General features: G+C 37.7%; 1 protein-coding gene across 11 annotated transcripts in view; it reads right to left on the reverse strand.

The window, feature by feature from the left end:
- The window catches only part of CUL2 (cullin 2), a 73,160-nt gene that overhangs the window by 39,632 nt on the left and 17,246 nt on the right, over positions 1 to 16,282 (reverse strand). For 7 of the 11 annotated variants that reach the window (XM_082314474.1, XM_082314477.1, XM_082314470.1 and 4 more), the window contains exons 5-10: positions 14,625 to 14,730; positions 9,731 to 9,813; positions 6,880 to 6,966; positions 3,346 to 3,442; positions 3,143 to 3,253; positions 1,051 to 1,213 (exon numbers count right to left, since the gene is read on the reverse strand). In XM_082314474.1, coding sequence (XP_082170600.1) covers positions 1,051 to 1,213; positions 3,143 to 3,253; positions 3,346 to 3,442; positions 6,880 to 6,966; positions 9,731 to 9,813; positions 14,625 to 14,730 — 647 coding nt within the window. Of the gene's footprint in view, positions 1 to 1,050; positions 1,214 to 3,142; positions 3,254 to 3,345; positions 3,443 to 6,879; positions 6,967 to 9,730; positions 9,814 to 13,117; positions 13,414 to 14,624; positions 14,731 to 16,282 lie in introns of those variants that run through there. The other 4 variants (XM_082314479.1, XM_082314480.1, XM_082314471.1 and 1 more) reach the window with 2 other exon arrangements.

Consider the following 16,282-nt stretch of genomic DNA (forward strand, 5'->3'; position numbering starts at 1 on the left):
ACCAACTGTTTTGCAAAAAAAAATGTACACTGGATCACTGACAAAAGAAAAAAAAGGAAAGAGTAGGGCTTATATCAGCGTTCACTGAGCACTGCCACTGTGACGACCTCACTCTTCCAATACTGCTTATTTAGGAGAGACTCCAAGAGGAGAGGTGGGCTAGTATGGAAAAGTATTGTGTCAGGCTTTTTTTTAATCTTTGGCCTCCCTAAATCTCCCTTAGCAGCAGCTAACTAAAATTAGTTTAGATATCTTCTTGGCTTTTTGTTTTCCTCCACTGGTGGCTTGACATTTTTCTCAGGTTAGAAAAGCTGTAAATAAGCAACTGCCTTTTTTTTTTTTTCTTTTTTGGGAAAAAAGGATCCAATCTCTGATCAATTTACCAAAACTCTCTGGAAACTGAACACTATTATTAGATACAATTTGAGTTTGACTGTGAAAATAATTTGTTTCACATAATAGATACCATCTTCCACGCAAGAATAAGCATTCTTTCAAGGGTAAGAGACTTGTAGTCATCAGGAAGCATTTTTTTAGTCGGGTAGGGAATATAACTATAAGAGTATCTGCTTCTGTAAAAAGGATTTGGGAAGAGAGGTCACAAAAGATTCAGGACAATAAAAAGTGGCTATGAAAAGAAGCCAAAATATTTTATAATCCTGACCTGTCAAATGATGATGAAGAAATCTGTAAAGACAGAGCCATTGGTTTACAAATGAAAACACAAGTATAAAATATGATCAATTCTACAGGACACAGGACTTCAGTGTGTTTTTAAGCCGACTAAGACAAGGAAAGAGAAAGAGTACTGGCTGAAAGAAGGGTTGTTAACAGTAAAAAGAAGGTTTTGATTATATATTTGGAAGAATGATAATGAGTTACATGGTAGAAGAAAAATGTCATTCAGGGTTTAATTGGGATTTCTAGATAAGTAACATATATTAGTTGAAAATGCTTAAGCACATAGAAGGTCATTGAATAAAGTAAATTGCAATGCTAAATGAATAAAACAAAAACCACTTCATGCTTTTTGCGACCACTGAGACTTACCACTTCTTTTCTCTTGTCTGATAATATTGTGACATTCTGCATGTAGAAACTGCAAGTGATCAGCTACCATTCTCTGTTGGCATTCATGAATCACTTTGCCATATGAGCTGGGATGCAAGTACTTCCGACACCGCATTTCTTCATCTTTTAATCTACCTAAAACCTACAGACAAGTTTTTAAACTGAGAGCTGATGAAATACTAACAACCAATATAGAAACATGAATATAGAAGTGTATGTACATAGAATGAAAGACACAAGTAACAAAGTTAAAAAAGAACTTGTCTGGGATACTGAAAAATTAAATTTGCTCTTTTAAATCAGGCTATTTCTGAATTAATAGAATCTTCTACTCTGAGTACTGACTAGGCTCAGTCACTACTAGACGTCTAATAGCACTCAATAGTTCTCTTCTCAAAATTTCTTCTTCCCTTCAACTTTGTGACCAGTCTTCACCAATTTCTCCTACCACACTTCTTATTCCTTCTGAGAAAGTTTTACCACAATACCTAATTATATGACTTTAAGAACTACTTTTCTGTTCCAAACCCATCTGCTTGTATGTAAACCTCTGCTCAAAATGTATACATCTGAGCTACTAATAAAAACTCTCTTTATAACTTCAATAAAGGAAACAGGCATTATCATAAGTCATGGACATGAGCTGGCAATGTGTGCTTGCAGCCCAGAAAGCCAACTGTATCCTGGGCTGCATCAAAAGCAGCGTGGCCAGCAGGGCGACGGAGGTGATTCTGCCCCTCTGCTCAACTCTGGTGAGACCCCACCTGGGGTACTGCGTCCAGCTCTGGGGTCCTCAGCACAGGAAGGACATGGACCTGTGGGAGCAGGTCCAGAGGAGGGCCACAGAAATGATCAGAGGGATGGAACACCTCTCCTGTGAGGAAAGGCTGAGAGAGTTGGGGTTGTTCAGCCTGGAGAAGAGAAGGCTCTGGGGAGACCTTATTGCAGCCTTTCAGTACTTAAAGGGAGCTTACAAGAAAGACGGGGACAAACTTTTTAGCAGGGACTGTTGCAATAGGACAAGGGGTAATGGTTTTAAACTAAAAGAGGGTAGATTTAGAGTAGACATAAGGAAAAAATTTTTTACAGTGAGGGTGGTGAAACACTGGAATAGGTTGCCCAGAGAGGTGGTAGATGCCCCATCCCTGGAAACATTCAAGGTCAGGTTGCACGGGGCTCTGAGCAATCTGATCTAGTTGAAGATGTCCCTGCTTATTGCAGGGGGGGGGTTGGACTAGATGACCTTTAAACGTCCCTTCTAACCCAAACCATTCTATGATTCTAAGCCATATGAAGACTGACATAAAAGTATTCATATCCAGTGAATATGACGGGAGCCTAGGGAGAGCAGTGCAGCTGCAGACTCCTAATGATAGCCAAAATGAATCTGCATTTCTTTTGGTTTAATTGAAATCTTAGCCTGTCTCTGAATTTCACCTCAGTGTGCAACCATTAGCTTATGCTCCTTACAGTTAAAAGCAATCTCACAACCTTCTCTTTAGCTCTTCTGTCTTGTTAGTGTGGACAGCACGGCACCGAGGACTGACTCCTAGTCTTGTATTAATCTTTGCTTTCTCAAGCAAGGTATAAGAATTACAAGTAATTTAACCACAACCTGACTTCATACTCCACAAAGCAAAACAAAATAAAATCCACCTCAGAGTATGTAATTTTTAATAATGCTCTGTAACAACTCTGACATATAGTCTTCTCTAACGATTACACTGCTAAAACTCTCATCTTATGCTACTATGCTACTACAAACAGAAGGAAAATAAGGAAGTGAGGAAGCAATAGTGATCAACCTGATACATGTTTTGGTTTTTATCTTTTTTTTTTTTACTTTACATGTGATTAATTTATTATTTATTATTTTGAAGCTGACAGTCCATCCATAGGCAAGGTTTGTAGTTTATATTCAGATTAACCATGCCATCAAAATACATAGTTTAAACTGCAGGAAAGCATACAACAAAGGACAACTATGGGAACTGTAAAGAAAAACATGTATCCTCAGTAAATTGATAATATTAGATTTTAGTTATTGCATGCGTACAGAAGAATCTCTTACCTTCTCCATGTATTGTGAGCAATTTGACTCTTGCAATAAATTTGAAGCTTCTTGTTTATAATACTCCCCTGTTTCATTCAGAAAAGGACACTCAAAAATTTCCTGATAAAACTGAAAGGGAGAATTTTTTTTTAAAGGACAAATAATGCATACACTAGATTAGCATTCACAGTTAAAAACATAAATCAGAAATGTGTATCTACCTTTAGGGGGAATTTTTTCTTATACTGTTCAACATGAACAAAGGAGTTAATAACCCCATGGATTACTTTCTGGTTTGGGTCTTCTCCACAGCGATCACTGAAATAGGCAAAGCAAACATTCATGAGATGTAGGTATCTAGTGTAACTCATATGATAGCCAAATGAAATAAAAGTGGATGAAAACATTTTCCAGTAAATTCCTCTCCTTTATTTGGCAAAATTGAAGAAGATTAATCTTAAAATAAAAAATGCACTCTTCTTTCTCTCCTATATGTTTAAATTGTTGAGATAGCAATTCAAAAACTATTCAAAAGCATTTGCAGGTCATGAAATTTCCAAGTGTTTGCTAAGGATGTAAGTATTCCAAGTTACATACTTTAAGCTTTAAAAGTTACAGTAAGTTCCATCTTGTATCTGTAGCCTTTATTAAATAGACTACCTTCACACTCCTGCCCCTGCCAAAAAAAAAAAAAAAAAAAAAAAATCACTTTTGCCAACATCACCAAGAGGCAGGCTATTTTCTTTCCTGAATATCCACTATTCAACATGTAGATGTCAAGTGGAACAAATAACGTACTTGACGCATTGTCACAATTTTTAATCATACATTGCAACAGGAAAACCTTATGTTTTCCAGTCAAGGTCTTAGCTTCAAATAAGCAAGTTCAAGTGAAGAAAATATAATCTTTAGTCCCATTCAGTTGAAAAGTAATTAAAACAAGCGGTTTGCACGCTAAAAACATTAGTGTTCATTCCTTTGCAAAGATTGGAAATAACAGACCCACGCTCAGAGCAGCAGAGACTTTCTTAAAACATGAAATGTTCTAAAAAAGACCACTTTTCACATACACTTTACAAAGAAGTAAAAAATATTCCTTAACACCTAAGGTGTTAAATAGGACTAAAATATGATTTATGAAAGTATATTTACACTTAAGCATTAGCAGTTGTAATTTCAAAGGTTTTCCTTTTTTAAATACATATGTACACATACATACACATATATAGAATAAGAACTTTCACTTTATCCGGTCTGCACTGAAAAAACAAAATGAGCTCTCTGTTAGAAACTTATGTTGGTATAGGAGAGTCATTTACATGAATGATTTTTTACAAAAAAAAAAAAAAAAAAAAAAACCAAAACAACAAAAGAAAAGAAAAAAGAAAAGTAAAGCCAGCAAAAATACTCCAAACCCAAACATTACCATATACCCATCTAGGCTGGGGTGGAACAGGGGAGAAATAATTTTACTAATTTCAGTCATTTTGGTCTGCAATTGATAAAAACTCGAGAGGACGCCCATGAGCTAGGGAGGTTTACCAGGACAGCCACACCAGCAGTCACCATATCACATATACCAGACCATATTCATATGTTCCCAACGCTGTTAATTGTGTGTATTGCTTTTAAATACTACTGTGTCTCAAGATCTGAAAACTTAACCTCATGATGGGTGGAAAGAACTAGCTCTCTAACAGATTATGGGCAGTCACTGTATGGTTTACCCAGCCTGGCCACCCGTTACCAATGAGCTAACCTGACGGGCAACTGCTCCAGCAGTGATGGTCTCAATATTCCCCCCCCCTCCCGCCCCGGGGGAGAGAAAGATTTCCTCTGGTTCTGGTAGCTGAACCAATGGAATAAATCTGGGTTTGGGTACACGTAATCACACCCTGCCTTCCTGCCAGTGTCCCTCTGCTGGGTCTGGTTATAGGATGGCAGAGGCAGCAGCACATCACAGAAGGGAAGAAGTGGAACACCAGACCAGGGCCTGGACCCAGCTCCATCCTGGAGGGACCCAGGAGCACAGTAAGGCGCAGGATGCGTGCAGCCTGTGAACACAGCACGATGTCATGGAGCAGAGGAAGCTCCATAACTAAGAGTTAAGCATAGTACAAAGCAGGACTCTGTCAAGAGACAGTCCATTCCGCCTCTAGCACGCGGGGTTCTGGACCTGAAAAGATACTGGTGACACAAACACAAGAAGTACTACTGTAATAACCGATGAAGACCCAGCTCCCCTCTGCTCGGTTCACAGGCCGCTTCGCAGACCTTAGCCCGCGCAGATGCTGAAGGAGAGGGGGCAGCAAAAGCCAGGCCCAGAGGAGTTGAAGGTCAATGTATCGTTAGGAAAAAGGTGTGAAAGTACAGGAGGCAGATGCTCCACGGAAGAGCTGCAAGGGAAGAGACAGGCTTTCGAAGCAGAGGCCAGGCAGCATGAAGGCGATAGACGAAAAGGAACACAACATAGAACTGGCCTTGCCTGCCTTTAGGGTAGCTGGTAGCACACAAAGAGAAGGAGTTTAAATCCACTTCTGAACACGGAGGTAGCGAGGATGCGGTTGCCAATCAAATGACAAGTTTGAAACAACTACCAGGATCATGTAAGCATATTTTTTTTTTTAACAGATGTCCACACTCCCCATTTTTTCTCCCACACTCCCAGAATTTTTAGTTGCTTAACATAGGTTTCCTCAGTGAGTGAGTATTATACATTTACAGCAAAGCTGTCATGAAATTTATTGACAGAACTGTGTTGTGAACTTCATCATGAACCTATCTGAAAAGCTACACTATTTCCAAGATAAATAGCATATGTCACAAAACTATCATTCTTCCACTTTCGCAGCATCTTCAGGTTTTTATTTACACCAATGGCACCCTGCTCCCAAGAATTTGTAACGCAAATGGCTGATTTCAACAAAATTTCACAGAAGTTTCAAGGATGATTTTCATTAAAGTTGTAGTAGTAAGAGCATCCGTCAAACTAAAATGAGAGAAATTGGTGACCCCACCAAGGTGGAAGTCTATTAAGTGTGTATTTTCCTTCTCGACAGTAGTCAGCCAGCAATACAGATGCATACAGCTACAGAGCAGCTGCTGTGCAGTTTGAAGCAGGGATGTCACAGGACATCTTGGGAGGGCAGAAGGGAACAATGATGTTTGGTGGGGAATCTGGACAAAAAGATAAAGCACTAGAAACACAAGTTCCACTAATTCGGATGATGATGATTTTCTTTTTTCAAAAGAAATGGAGAAAACTACAAAACACAAGCTCGAGGAAGTTGTGGTGTTTTCTATCAACTTCATCTTGTTCCTATCTTAAGACTAAAGCTAACAGTGGAAGTTTAACATGTATTGTATAGTGTACTACTATAGCCCCACAGAACATAGTTAAAGTACAATAATAAATACTGTATTCATTAAAAGAAGATTCCATCATTCAAAAGAAGTGCTCTGCTGTGTCAGACCTATCGAGACCAATTAACTACAGAATTCACTGTGAACTAGAAGAGCCTGTTTCGAACACTTTAAAAAGTTAACAACTTCCAATAGCTTTCCTTTCAAACAAATGGTATAAATAATGTATCAGCTTAGACAGGAATAGGTTCAGTTAGTTAGAAAGTGTTAGTTATCTTTAGTAGAGAAGCCTCTCCTGGTTAGTCTGTACTAATCACACTGTCATTTGAGATAGCACCTGAATAATTTCCAAATTATTTCTTTTTAAGAATTTCATAGATGAATTTTCTCACAATTCGAGATCTTGTCGGCTTCCTGTTGTGTTGAAACAAAAATGCGTAAGTTGATATTCAGCTTGCCTTGTAGGAGGAGTGCTTGGGCTAGAGGGAGGGGGAAGAAAGTGTGTTATATTCAGAACTCTATATTAAGAGCGCAGTCAGACAAGACAGGCTTAAGTGATTTAACAATTCTCTGCTGTTCAAAGGGGCTAATCCTGCTCCCTTTTGCTCAGACATGAGGCCTTTCTATATCTCTTGCATTGCTTTGGCACTCATCTAGTTCTTTGCTGAACTGACTCATCATGCCAATCTGCAGAAATATTAGCCAAGATGGTTTTCTGTCATGTTAGCGGTTGAGTTGGTTCACTAAGGGACTAGATGAGCACCAAATTCAGCATAAGAAAGGTAGTAGAGCACAGCCTGCTCCTTTTTGGCATCAGCAATTTCTTAGATCAGTTTAGCCATCTTGTTCAGCTGAACCACAAGTCACTACTTGTATTTCTTTATTTTCATGTGCCAAAAAGGTTTATTGTTAATTTTAATGTATAGTGTATTGCACAAGTTTATAGCTTCTAACAAGTAGATGTGTCCAAGATTTTAGTCAGAAGTCTTTTTAAAATTCCAGTTACATACATTGATAAAATAAAACGCAAAAGCAAAATCTGTGGCTCTGTTCCCCCTACCTTTTCCAGTACAGTAATAAACATACTTTTATATGCAACCTGTTGACTACAACGTTGGCTATCAATTCTGCATATCGTTGTATATGATGCAAAATCTTGTGGTTGTAAGTTCAACTGTCCCATCTATTGAAATTTTAATTTTTTTGTAAAACATTTTAATAAATTGAACTATACACACACTTAAGTACTACACTTAAGAAGGCATCTAATCGAGAGGTTTCTAAGTATATACATGTATTAGTAATGGTATTAAATTTTTTAGGTAATAAGCTTCCCACGTATATTCTTGCACCTCTGATAGATGCAGGTTATTGATATCCATTTCTTCAAAGACATTGCTTAATCTCTGAATTGCTGAACTCAATGCTAAGACATTTAACAGGTGTTTGCAGCGAAGTCTAAAATTGTCTCTTACAAGCTGTATTGACCACTAGAATCATAGCGAAGAACAGCACCAAGCCTATAGTTACATGCAAAGGCCATCCTCAGAATACCCATAGCAAGCCCTACATTTCATGATACCAGGAAGAGCAGCTATAATAAGTTCTCTCTTCTATAGTTCATTACATGATACGCAGATCATAAAGTGGCTAGAACAAACTTAATACAAATTGTTAGGTGTATATTTTGAGAAACAGAGTTGAATTAACTTCTTTGAGATCACACAGAAGAATCCTTAACAATGGAGGGGGAAAAAAAAAAATCCAGACCCAACCATTAGCGACAATGACTCCAGTTTTATTTAAAACTTTCCTAATGGTTTAATAACAAATAATGTCAACTTGTTATAGTCTCAATATCTAATGCCCCACGGAGCCAGTGACAGTCTTTATCTAAATACTCTTGTGAGGTCTGCATCAGCCTCAAGGTAAATACATACCATTACTTTTAAGAGGCATCAGATATCTGTCGAAAAAGGTTTTAACGCAGATTTCCACTCCCACCCACCAGTGAAATATACAGATTGACTAAAACGAGTCTTCGGTGTCACTGTGCTTGATGTAAGAAAGCAGAATTTTCTTCACCATGAATTAGGGAATCTTCATTTAGTAAAAATAAATTGTTATAGTAAACATATGGATAAAGCATTATTAACATTGGTTAAAAAGGAAGCATGGTTCAACAACTGAAAGCAAATAAATACTTCCTGGCTTCAGAAATACCATCTGCGAGGGACATCATGTCAGTTACTTAAGTCATCAAAAATTTAATTCAAGAAGAAAAAATAAAATTATAATATTAAAATCAGTTTTTTAATGCCTTACAAATACAGCTTTTTGTCTGACCAAGTGCATGTTCAGGGCACCTCAGTCAGCCAAATTACCTCACTCTTTCAGTTTACCTACACTAGCCTCGTCACCTGAGTCAGGCATGCAAGCACTTAAAAAAACCCCAGTCATTAGGCAACTCCAGAGCTACCCTCAACAGTAGTAAGAGTGTAGAAACTGATGGAACTTGCAACTACACACAAGATCTGTAGTATATTTCAAAATTCCTGTTTATTCATAAATAAAAAGATCCTTTAGGAATTAAATAGTATAAAGGTTTGAAATCAAAACTTAAAAAGCCCCAAGCCCTGTAACTACAAGGATCTTTGTTTAAAAGTAACAAAGATATTCAGAAATAAAATAATAGAGTCCCTCAAAGTGCAAAAAAAATAATTATTTCCATTTCGTTCAAGTAAAGCACCAAGAATGTTCAGTGAAGTCAATCATCTGAACAACAGAAACCCAGAAGCTTAGTCATCCTGGCAGATAAACAAGAACTGCTTTGGGTCCCATGCAAAGCAATATAGCTTTTCTGCCTTCAGCAAATTCGGCTCCTTATGCTTACTGACAGCACAGAAGTCATAAGCAGTCAGCATCAGGTGGAGAAAAAGGCAAAAGGCATCCTATGGGACCTGGAGAATTATCTTAATTCTACTCCCCAATCCCATTGGTAAGAAGGGCTGCTAAAACCCTCGAGTTACAGTGAATTAACTGTTTTCTTTTCAGACTTTTTCTACACATGCAAACCACAAATATGTAGCTACAATGAGAAAAGCTGATAGATCATCATCATCAGGAAAGAAGCTACCTTCAAAAAAACCATAAAAGAATTTAGTCAAAGTCCCCAGACTTTTCAAAGTAAAAAAGTGCAGTACCCTCACATTGTGTAGAAGAAAAAAATAATCAAGCACTCACTTTTTTATTTCTCGGAGGAGCATCCGAATAAGGATGGCCTGCAGTGGCTCAATCATTAATTTTCTCCACATATCAAGAGCTAGCTGTCAGGACACAACACAAGTTTACATCAATAAAAAATAATAAACAAACCCAAAGATTTTTAAAATTAAATTGTTAGATACTCCCCTTCTTTCTCCTTTTTAAGTTCTTTTGTTTGCGCCCCCCCCCCCCAATTTGTCAATATATTAATATAATATTTTATCATTTTTCTTCTGGAACATCTAACTGCATTTGGATGAAGATCATACAAATCTGTACACTAGCAGTGTCTGAATGCATGCTTCGCAGTCTGCATGCTTCCTACAGATCTGATAGGACTGATTTATTCCCTGGTTCCTCTCTATCAAGGATTCTCAAATGCATATAAGGACCCTAAGCAAGTTGGTTACAAGGGTAGGTTTTGAGTGTACATAGTGTACATATAAACAAAACACCTTCACAGTAATAGGTAAGTAACAAACCTTTCTACCTGAAGCATTTGAATGTGTGCAGACACCAGTATTTCTAAAACTGACAGCAAAATAAGCCTCAGCTGATAAAAGGGCATGTCTTTTGGCCAATTTGTCAGTGGTCAGACCCGGAGATACAGAACCCTTATATCCAAAACACAGAGAGCATCTCCAAACTAAGATGCATACAGCTTAAGCAAAGTCACTGGCAAGCTAATATTTGACTCAAATGGAATTCAAATCACCTTCATATTAGGGATAGGTCACCCTATTCCTAATATATCATTGGAGGGATCAGTCAAATGGACTCAAATATCTCAAACTCTTGTGGATGAAGTAATTGCTCCCAAAACATACCATTTTTAAAAACACAACTGCAGTCATTCAAAGGAGTTTTTACACATAAGTCAAAATCAGATTTAAAGCCCAAAGGGGATAATGTGATCCTTCATATGGAGGGAATACCCACATACACAAGACCTCTAAAAACACCTACCAGTGAGTAGCAGACGGGGAAAAAATGAAATGCCCAAAATCAGTGAGGACAGAGGGAATATTGCTGCTAAGAAAGCTCTGACACAACTAACAGGTCCTTAGCTGTGAAAATTAAAATATTGATCTGTTATGTCTTAACTGAAAGTAGGCATCTAGCTATCGACTAGGTATCCAATCTGATCCATTTTGTGAAAAAAAAAAATCTTTCTTTTACAGGACAGACAAATGAACTTGCTCTGTCTGTCAAAGCTATCCAGCACCCATGCTGTAATACAGGGTACAGAAGTCTGGGAGGTAAAGCTGACCCAACTGCATCATAAGCAGGTTCAAAGAAGAGGTAAAGGTTTGCTTATAAATCAGAAGACAGATAACATTTTGAAACCAAAGTTGTCTTAGAAGTGATTTTCACTGTCTTGCCTTGTGGAGAGTAGTTGTAGAAGAGTTAGAGGAAAACAGTTTCCCTAAGACATCAGGAACTCATCCAGCAGAGAATGCTGAAAGAAGCTAGCTCGGTGGAGGGGGGAAGACCGACATGTTTTGTGACTATGAGCTGAAGGGGATGACCTCAGGTAACTCTATTTGCAATGTGGTCTCTAATATGGTCCCTCTCACATACGATCTACCAGGCTGAAACAGCTCCAAGTTGCCTGGTGGAATTTTCTTGTCAAGTAAATTACAGACAGGTCAATCCAGCAACTTGATGTATGAGTTCAAGAGACTTTTTTCTCCCTGAAGAGCAGGACTGATCTTACTTCTCCACCTAGACTGACAATACAGAACATAGCAGTTTCTTCCATTTCCAGAATCTGTTGCCCCATGATGGGGGAAAAAAACCAGAAGGCACATCTTAACTACCTTCTAGCTCAGGGCTCTCATAGAGTCGTTGGAAACTAAGAAGTCTGAAATTGGTGATAGGAGCTCAACTCAGAAAAGCAGTATCCTTCACCATGCATTCATAACATATGGACAGAAAAAAAAAAAAAAAAATCTCTTGCAAGTACTGGCAGACTACTTTCATCAACTGATCTCATCCTGTATTTTTCCTAGTACAACAATTACTGAATGTCTGGAACGCTTATCAGTATGCTAAACTGTTTGAAGCCATGCCCATACATATCACATATGCACCTCCGGTCTCTTCTATGTACCTACTGTTACACACACCAGAAGAACTAAGCAAGCATGTACTTGTCTAAGATTACTGAAAAGCTCCCAAAGCTTCATTAGCACACAGGAGTGATGCTGAGACAGAAACTTCAGTACATGTAGAAGCAGAACTGTACTCTCTAAGTTCTAAATACTGGGCATTATTTCTGTAACTTCATGCTGAGACTGAAGCAAACTATATATAAAATAAGTGGGGCTGCTCTTGGGTAGATAAAGGACAGATCATCTCAGTCATCCAAAAGGGATAAATGATAATTTCTTCCATTCTAAAGTGATGAACAACTGAGATAAAGACTTTTGTCAAGGATCCTAGTGCAATCCAAAGAATAAAAGACAGAATCCTAAACAGGAACCATAATGAAAGAGAAAATGATTTCAAAACAAAGACTTGATAAATTTGGTGAATGCCTTGCAGGTCAAGAAATGTGAACTAATTTTATTTCTGGGGCAATGAATTCACCAAAAACAGTGCTACAATTTAATGCACTTGAACTACTTGAGTGTAGGACTCAAGTCTCCACTCCTTTCCAGGGCAAAGGAGTAAGTAACTGGCATAAACCTAATCCTACACCAGTAATGAACAGAGATTAACTTTACTGCCTCAAGATCCAAAATCTACCTCCCACTACTACCGACTCCAAAGACATTATTTGGTAAAGAGAAATGGAAGGAGTCTTGGGGACTGAGATAATCAAAAAATCATTAGTAGAATTCCAGATATCATCATTCAGAACATCTTTGTCAAAAACCAAAGGCTGCCAGCTACAGTTTAAGAATCTTGATGCTCCCCATAACCTGCCCAAATAATGAGCTAGGGATGTATCGTCCTACGAACAACTGCTGGGAAGCTTGAAGAGAAGTGTGCATCATTGTCCTTCCACCCCATCTATGATTCCATAAACACAAGGGAAGCCCAATACTCAAAAAAAGCTGAATTATCAGGTCTGCTGTTTGTTTTTCTTTGGTAAACATATCCTAGGGCAGAAAGCTGTGGACAAAAGTTGCCACTACCATCCTTTGGGTGATACCTCAAAACGGAGTAGAATGCTGGAATGGGGGGAGAATTCATTAATATACCAGCATCATCCAGCCCCAGGAAAAAGCCCAGAATTATTCCCAGCTCCCAAAGCAGCTGAACTAACAGTCATTTGCACAGAGCTAAGGACTACCTCTGACAATCGTGGGAACATACTCGGCTAAACCCCAGTCTGAGGAAATAAGGAATAACGTTTACGTGATTTTGAAGGCACCACAAACAGTGCAGCAATATGCACTTCCAATCTCTGGTAAGCCTTTAGAGATGCCACCGATTTGTGCTGTGCTGTCTGCAAGGCTTGCTAGAGAAGAACTTCCTTTCCTGAATTGCCTTGACTTGAAGTATATCATGTTTCTGGTGCTTTTTTCAGCCCACCCCCAACCTGTCAGAGGATCGGCAATTTCAACTGGCAGTGCTGTCTTCATCAGCTGGGTAGCCGGGTTTGAAGCACAGAAGATGCTGCTTCTTGCATCACAATCTCGCCTTACTCTTATCTAAAGGCAGCAGAGATCTCCTACTTAAAACAATGAAATCCAAGAGGCAGAACAGTAACCACTGACAGGTCAAGTGCTGACATTAAGGAAAAAAGCAGCATTTTCTCTAGCTTTCCAAACCAAAAGAAAGGAACTGTTTGCTTCCCTTTTAGAGAAAAAGGCAAATGTAGAGAGGAAATGAAAAAACAATACAGCACTACAGATGATGACAGAATAAAATGAATTCTCCAGCTAGCAGTGTGTATACATACAGACACAAAGCAAACAGACACACAGAGAAGCATTCAAGAGTTTCTCTTCAACTGTATTCAGGACTGTGGTTTTCTTCTGATTCAGACTGAAACAGTGTTTTCAAAATCTTCTTAAAGACATACTGACACACTTTGTTTTAAAAATTTGAAAGATTTTTTTTTTTTTTTACTCTAAAATTGTCTTTCACTTTCTTATATTTCATGGTAAGAGTAGCTACGAAGAGACAGAAACGATGTATATTTCACTTCCGCATAGCTGAAGTGCACAGGGTGGTATCTCAGAACATAGTCCTACTGCTGACAGTTTTGTTTTTTTTTTTTTTATTTTATAGGTATTTAAAAATGAGTCTCAGCTTCTCCAATTTACATTAGTAACTACATTAATACCCTTGTGTTTGCCCCAAATTACCTTTTTTTAAAAAGATAAACCCTCCCTCCGTGATACTTTTGTGCACAGAATGTCTACTTTTTTCCAAATTCTGAGTTGCTATGATAGCACAAAACAGCTTGCATTAGAAAATAAGATGTACAGTATTGCAGAAGACTAATGTCAAAAAAAGCTGTTACACTTTGTGACATCAAGAAATAGAAGCCTAAAAGTAGTATTTCAGGGGTTCAAAAGACAAAAGTACTGCTTATTCAAAATATTTTCTAGATAGTAGTGTCACTTAATAAAAGTTTTTTTTTTTTTTTTTTTTTTTTGCAAAGTGGTATCTATTACCACATTTTAAACTGAAGTTCTCCAATAGTTTTCATATTTGCTTATTTTTCTCTAGGTCACTATTTTTCTACATCAAAACTGTAATCTCATTTTACAAAGGGTTCAGTGCTTACATCTTCTACAGTACTTAACTATTCAGATTCTGTGACACAGAAAAGTCAAAATTTAAAAGGAGAAAGCTGAACTTGTAGCGCTTCTGAATATAGTTTATATGCACTCCCACTTTCAGAGATACCTACCTCTCCTATTTCCATCAATGGTTCATTCATGTCCACCCCTCCATACCCATACTGAAGATCAGCTTCAGTCAATTTGTTCTTCTTAATAAACTGTGTGTTGAGGTACCTATAGAAATAAAGACATTCTAATTAAAACAGGCAAAAGTTAAGCTTTTTTTTAAAAAATAAATTTGGAATTGTGGAATGTCTTCCACATCACAAAAGATAACCTCTTTTAACCAATGCCATTGCTATCTGTAGGAAATTCTTATAATACAAGTTACTTCAATTTAAAAGATCTTACATCACATTAAAACAGTATATTGTTATTAAGTGAGATATCAAACAGTAGCCTGATATATGACTGTCAGCATCTTCTTGGTGTGCAATATACTTGTGTAAGAATCCAACCTTTCAACATACATTGCCGTATTACTCATACGTGTATATGCAAAATAACTGCTAAATTCTGAGCAGTTGACTAGTATTAGAATGATAACTTATTTATTTTTAATGATAGAAAAATGTTCCTGAGTATCAGATATTTTTAAGTAAAATGTATTTTCTTCTACCTGTACTGTTTATTATTTTGCATTTCTCAAACCAAAACACAAAAATAGTGTCAATTTTTACAGGGCCAATTTTTGTCAGTTATGATCCCTTACTTAGGCCATGGTAACTAGCAAACAGCTGTATTACAAATTTTAAAGATAAGAGAAGAATTTGCAGAAATTATTTTAATTAACAGAAGAAATGTTATAAATGCCTTTTTTTTTTCAGTATTTACTATTGTACGCATAGTTTTTATAAAGAACAGAAAACAGTTTCTGCGCAAGACCTGACAAAATGTCCCTTAATTCTCAGTATTCCCTTAAAAGAAATATAATAACATTTTTAAACTTAACAGTTCTCCTTCTCTTTCACAGGTAACTGAGAAAAAAATTATAATATCTTTCATGACTACACTTATAATATTTTTTTTATGTTAGTGCTTACATGAGGTAACTGGGATTTTTTTTTTTTTTAAATTCTGATCAAACGAGCAGTTTTAGATGCCGAGTTTCAGACACTGAAGAGAGCCAGGTTACTGAAGTGCTTTAAGAGATTCAGGCTTCAGAGGCTGCACCAGACTAGGGATGTCTGAACACGTTGGGCAGGAAGGCAAATGACAGACAAAGAAGAAAAGGAGAAATACACTAAGGAAACCTGTGAAGTTGAAAGAATTTGGGACACCACAGAGTCCAAAGAAGGAAGAGCTGTGATAGTGCAGCGGTGAGAAACTGGAATACAGTGGCCTAACCTACTTTCAGACTCCAGAGTCTTACAGAGTACTGTAAACTGCTCTGCTACCATCAATAACCGTCACAAATTGTAAATGCAAGTCTGTGTAGAAGGCTACAGGCCCACCATTTCATATAAAACTTGTGCGGGCATCTGGAAGAGTTGGAACACAAGCCTGAAGCAGGCTTACTCCTGGATGATATTTCCCACCCCCCACGTGAACAAAGGCAGCAGCTGCCATCCTGCTTCTTCCCATTAAGCTTGCTAAAAGAGAAAGCCCTGTGCTCTCCCCATTCACACCCTCTCTCTTCCATCAGTACGTGCCTTCTCAACAAATCCAGATCAGACAACTGATCCATCTTAAAACTAACATAGCCACAAGTAACTAAACAAGTTAA

The sequence above is a fragment of the Platalea leucorodia genome (assembly GCF_965183815.1).
Source record: "Platalea leucorodia genome assembly, chromosome: 1".
Lineage (NCBI taxonomy): Eukaryota > Metazoa > Chordata > Aves > Pelecaniformes > Threskiornithidae > Platalea > Platalea leucorodia.